Source organism: Humulus lupulus, chromosome 7, assembly GCF_963169125.1.
Source record: "Humulus lupulus chromosome 7, drHumLupu1.1, whole genome shotgun sequence".
Taxonomy (NCBI): Eukaryota; Viridiplantae; Streptophyta; class Magnoliopsida; order Rosales; family Cannabaceae; genus Humulus; species Humulus lupulus.
In genome coordinates this window covers 189068384-189074383 of record NC_084799.1, presented here as the reverse complement: position 1 = coordinate 189074383, position 6000 = coordinate 189068384, and the positions used below count along the sequence as shown (strand labels likewise).

Sequence of the window (6000 nt, the reverse complement as noted above, 5' to 3'; positions counted from 1 at the left end):
TATTTGTCAAAATGAGACCACAAAATACATATAAATGATTAAAAGCATTGTCGCTTATAATTTTGTTTTTTTGCAACAATTGTTCCTTATAATTTAAATGTTAACAATATTTATCTATATAATAAGTGTGTAGCTAACAAAAATTCTTAGTTTTAACGGTTTTTTATTTTTTTAAAGTTAACTTTAACAGAATATTCTTATATTTAACCGTAGTTTCTAAATATTTAAACTTAAATAAAATAAAATAAATAATTAAAAAAATTAAAAAAAAATATTTTTGAGATATTTTGTAATGATAATTATTTAAAAATAATTAATAATTAAACAAATTAAAAATAAGATATTTTTCAGATATTTTACAATGATAATTATTTTTAAATAATAAATAATTATACAAATTAAAATATGATATTTTTTAGATGTTTTACAATAATAATTATTTAAAAATAATAAAATCATATGTTTTATAACTTAAATAAATATTTAATTAAACTTAAACTCACTCATTATAATAATATCATATTAAATATATAATATAATCTACTGTAAATTAACACCAAATTATTATTTTTTTAAAAAAAACTTGAAAGAAACTTAAATTTAAAATATGCGCATAATATTTAATATTTCATTAAACATATAATATATAATCTCTTGTTGTCACTCCCAAATTCATAAACTACAACAAACATAAACTTAAACAAAATAAATAAATTATTTAATTAAAATATGATATTTATTTCAAAATTTATATAATATTAATATAAATTTAATAAAAATAATTAATAAATTTTATAAATAAAATTAAGCAAACGTGCAAATATGTACGTTTCTTGTATCTAGTATATATATATATAAATCTTGTATCTTCTATCCGTAGCATTACTTTTTTATTTTGATTTTAATAGTCTAAAATTCAAAAGCCCTTGATATGGATTACAATTATACCCTACCACATAAGTGCCCTCACATTCATATCATTTAATTCTTAAAATTGACTTTGCCAATTGAAAGATGAAGGAAACGATGACAAAATGGTAACCAGTGATGTAGAGACCATTAAAGTTTACATTTACACTCAGCATGAACCGTTGATATTAACGGAAGGAAAATGCTTCAAAGCATGGATAGAAACATGATAACGTGAAAATGCTTCTTTTGAACCAAGAAAATGTGATATGATTAGTTCCTACCTATACCAATAAGCCCATTGTTTTTAAACTTACTACGATGATGAGTTCCTATACTTATGTAACGTCATTGATTTCAAACATTTTAGCTATTCTTTGTTATGGCTAACTTCTATACTTTCTACCTACCTGCTTACATTAACACTAGAAAATACTGTTCAAACTAGATACACAAAATGCCAATAATGCCATTCACAAGACCATTATATATGCAATGCATTTGAGAGACTTCTAGTGACTCGTCTTTCACCCATGGTAGCCTTGATTCTTTGCTTCTTTGTAGTTCGCAGTTCATCTGATTTTGACAGTGCATTACCACTGCTTGAGGGCAGATTGGTACTTTTCCGGATAAAGTTTCTTTTTCGAATGATGTTCTCAGTTGGCCTATCCCTTTTGCCAAAATCATGTTCTACATCAATACAAGGGATATAACTGATTTCATTACTATCCTCTTCAGAATCTGGTACAACACAAGCTTTGTTTTCTATGCAGATAGGAGTAGAGCTGATCTCATTATTACCCTCTTCGGTATCATCTGCAACACGAGCAGTAAGTTCCTTACATGAGGTTGAAGAAGACTCTTCTTTATCTGGTTCGGCCAAATGGTTAGATCCTTCCAGATCCTGCATTGCGATTGGGATAACTACATGTATTGCTATCTCTGGAAAAGTTGGAAAACCACTAGATGTTCCAGATATTGGATCTCCCTCATTAACTTTCCTACAACTCACAGAGTGTTCATTGTTCTTAAGTGTCTCTAAGTCTCCGCTATGGAACCTTGAGAAAAGATCAGATGTAGATTTCGCTACTTGGTGGCATTCTTCCTTGTCTAATGGCGACCTGGAAACTTGACCTCGAGCTTCTTCAGTTTCCTGTTTGCAGGCAAACACAAAGGTCACAAATTTCAGTTGGTTTAAAAGGGTGCAAAATAATCAGAAAGTCATTTTATTTTAACGAGTTCCCTGCCCAATCCTAACCCTACAATATTCGAGGAGCAGAAAATTTAAACTATGTAAATTCCCAAGAAAGACTCGAACCTTAAATAATGTGAGAGCAAACCACATGCCTGACTGTTTAAACTACATCTTTTGATTTAACTAGAAAATCATTATGGAAGAGTCATGTGCATGTTTTTCGTTCTGGAAGAGATGTAATGTGTGTTGGATAACTGGATAATCAAATGAACATGGACCTTTGCTTGTTGTCAGACAGAAATTAAAAAAAAATAATAATACCTCAATCGGTGACAAGATACTCCTCCCATAAGGAGCAGACAACTGTAGATTTGCATCAGTAGATTGCCTGGCAATAGCTCCTGATTCTCTACCGCACTGGTCACCTCTTAAGAGTGAAGTTTCTGACAAAGAAATTCCACTTTTCTCAGCATTGGAAGTGGATGCAGTGTCATGGCATTTTTTTATTGCACTGCCTATCTTCTCAAGAGACATTACCCCAGTTTCTTGGTTGCCGGTTTCATTGGGTACTACAGGACATTCAGTAATGGTATCAGCCAGATGTGTTTTGTGAGAATAATCATGGATCTCATAAATTACCTTCTTGATTACACGTCTTTTCAGAGAAGCCTCCACAGGTAGGAACCAATTTTTGGTCAACTGGAAAAATGTTGAGATATTCTTAATTTATAATTCATATACACCGACAGTAAGTCAATATGGTTGAGAAAACATTAAACAAAAAGCAATATTTGGTTAGAGATATATCGTATAGTCACACAATAATGTACTAACTCTAATTATGGTTTTCCACTTATAACAGATGTATTACAGTCTTACTGTATAATCGGGTATGTGGGCATCGAGCCTAACAATTAAATTAAAAAACCAAAAAACTAGAAGATAAAAATGTAAAATGCGGTGAAAGTTGGAAAGATTAGGTAAGCATGTGGCTGTTTCCTACTTATATGCAATGGTGCATCATTGGAATGGAAAACAATGGAGTTGGTTTCTATTCGCATGAAACTTCATGGTAATTGTAATCATAGGTGAGAAAACATATATTTCACATATTTCATTAAAAAAAAAAACAGAATCCTAACTTAGGAAGGACTACTAATTAGGATCTTATTCAAATCAGGATCCCTATAATTAAGGTAAAATATCTACAGCCTATAACAGTAATTAAGAAGTATAGAGAGAACATGACAGGGTTGAACACAAAAAATAACACGACCAAGGCCCAGAGAATTAAGAAACTAGGACATGACAAATTTGTCCTCATTTTGTAATTATATCCCAATTGCTTGAAAATCTAGACAAAAAATGTTAAAAACAGGATCAATAGAAGTGTAAACAAGTGAGAATATTCATTTTAGTGGATCTTGATTGCCCAAAAAGCAGTAACTTTGGGATCATCAAATGCATAGTTATCTAATATGTAGTTTTCTGAGTTTGGTGATAAACTTTTTCTCTTATTTCAATAGTAAAAAATATGCAAGTAAATATAGAAAAGTGTGATATAAAATTCCCTAGAATATCTCCTAAAAATCAGGCTCTAGATAATAACCACAACTGTCAGATATATAAAATTACTAAAATAGGAAACTAATCCCTAAGAATCAAATATACAACTATAGATACGTTGTACAAAAGCCTAGGTCGATATTCTACACTCCCCTCAAGCTAGGCAATATATGTTCTCCATTCCAAGTATGGTACTTAGTTTGGTGAGATTAGGGCGAAACAATGCTTTAGTTAGAATGTCTGCTACTTGTCCAAAAGGAACATAGTTGAGTGTGATAGTCTTGCTTTCAATTTTCTCATTAATGAAGTGTTTGTCAATCTCCACATGCTTAGTCGGATTATGGTGGACTGGATTTTTGGCAATTGCAATTGCAGATTGATTGTCACACATGATCTTGATGGAGTCTGATATTTCAATCCTTAAATCGTTCATTAGCCGTTGCAACCAAATTCCTTCACAAATGCCTAAGGCTAACGCACGAAGCTTTGCCTCAGTGCTACTCCGAGCTACCACAACTTGCTTCTTGCTACGCCATGTCACTAGATTCCCCCAAACAAATGAACAATATCTTGAGGTGGATTTTCGGTCACAAGGGGATCCAGCCAATCAGCATCTGTATAAACCTCCAAGGTTTGATTTATTATTTTCTTGAACATAAGTCCTTTCCCAGGATCCTTCTTCAAGTATCTTAGTATGCGGTAAACTGCCTCCAAGTGATCCATTGATGGGTTGGTCATAAACTGACTCACAATGCTAACAACAAAACTTATATATGGGTGTGTATGAGTTAAATATATCAGCTTACCCACCAAGCGTTGGTACTGTCCCTTATCGGCCGCCAACTCATCTGTTAGATCCATAAGAGTTTCAACAAGTTTGCACCCAATCATGTCGGTTTCACGCAAGAGATCTAGAACATATTTGCGTTGAGAAACTGAGATTCCCAGTTTGCTTTGTGCAACTTCCATTCCAAGGAAATATTTTAGAAACTCCAAGTCTTTGATCTCGAATTCCTTCGACAATTGACTCTTGAGTCTCATCACTTCTTTTTCATAGTTTCCAGTGAGAATTATGCCATCAACGTTGTTGACAGTTAGAAAAATAAGGCATTAATGATTTATCTTATGGGTTCCCTGGGATATAGGAATCATTTCCCATTATGAGATTAATGTAGTTGTATAGCCTATATATATTTCTAGCACTAGGTTGTATATTGTGTATCAGAAAATAAAATCCAGAGGTGGTTATTTCTCACCATGTTAAACATGGTATCAGAGCACTAAGGCTCACTCTCCGATCCTCTCCGTCCATTCCAACATCTGCCATTTTTTCGACAAAGCTCCATCTCAATCACTAGTCTCGGCAAGAACCAGTCCGACGTCAAGTCGCTCGAGTGCATGCAGAACCCAACGACCAGCCCAACCGCAGGAGCCCTCGGCCAGCCATGACACCCCTCGACAAGTCCTTGCCCCTATCACTCCACTCCGGCATCGCCTCTAGCCGCACAACCCCCAGGCAGTTCTCAGAAGCTCTCGGCTAGTCCTCTCCGTCAGGCCATCTCCAATCGCACAAACGCCGGCAACTTCTCCAGTCACAATCTCCAACGGTTCTCTGAAGTTCTCAGCAGTTCTCCGGTCACGATCTCTAGTCAGCTCTCCTTCCCCAGCTGCATATCTCTACCAATGATGTCTACCGGTGATGAATTTACCTCTCAAACTATTGGGCCTAACCCTAACTCAGCCTAGTGGGTCTATAGGCTCTCTTTATAGTTTGGACAGTGGTTCACTTAATATTACAGCCTATAAACTTGATGGCAAATATTATTTGCAATGGGCCCAATTTGTCAAACTTGTCATTTGTAGTCGTAGTAAATTTGGATACATTACTAGTGATCTTCCTGCACCTCCTTCCAATGATCCTACATACTAGGTATGGCAAGCTGAAATTCTATTGTACTTGCGTGGTTAATTAATTCAATGAACTCAAAAATCAGCCACAGATATCTATTCTTTAAGACTGCCAAGGAGGTGTGGGATGCTGCTCGAAAAATGTATTCTGACCTTGGTAACGCTTCTCAGATTTTCGACATTCGTACCAAGCTTAAAGAAATCAAGCAAGGTATTCAAACTGTTATCCAATATTTTTCCGACTTACCACTTGTAGCAAGAGCTTGATTTGTATCTGGATACCACACCACTATGTGCTAATTGCACTACAATCCAGCAGCAGCAGTCAGAGAAAGAACGAGTTTTCGAATTTTTTATGGGGTTAAACAGTAATCTTGATGAAGTTAGAGGTCGTCTGGTAGGTCGTGTCCCATTTCCTGACA

General features: G+C 34.5%; 1 protein-coding gene across 10 annotated transcripts in view; it reads right to left on the bottom strand.

The window, feature by feature from the left end:
* Positions 1 to 1138: 1138 nt before the first annotated feature.
* The window catches only part of LOC133788950 (probable ubiquitin-like-specific protease 2B), a 47405-nt gene continuing 42543 nt past the window's right edge, over positions 1139 to 6000 (bottom strand). For all 10 annotated transcript variants that reach the window (XM_062226633.1, XM_062226627.1, XM_062226635.1 and 7 more), the window contains 2 exons: positions 2426 to 2803; positions 1139 to 2062 (listed from right to left, as the gene is read on the bottom strand). In XM_062226633.1, the coding sequence (XP_062082617.1) occupies positions 1394 to 2062; positions 2426 to 2803 (1047 nt within the window). In that variant the 3' untranslated portion in view covers positions 1139 to 1393. The remainder of the gene's footprint in view (positions 2063 to 2425; positions 2804 to 6000) is intronic.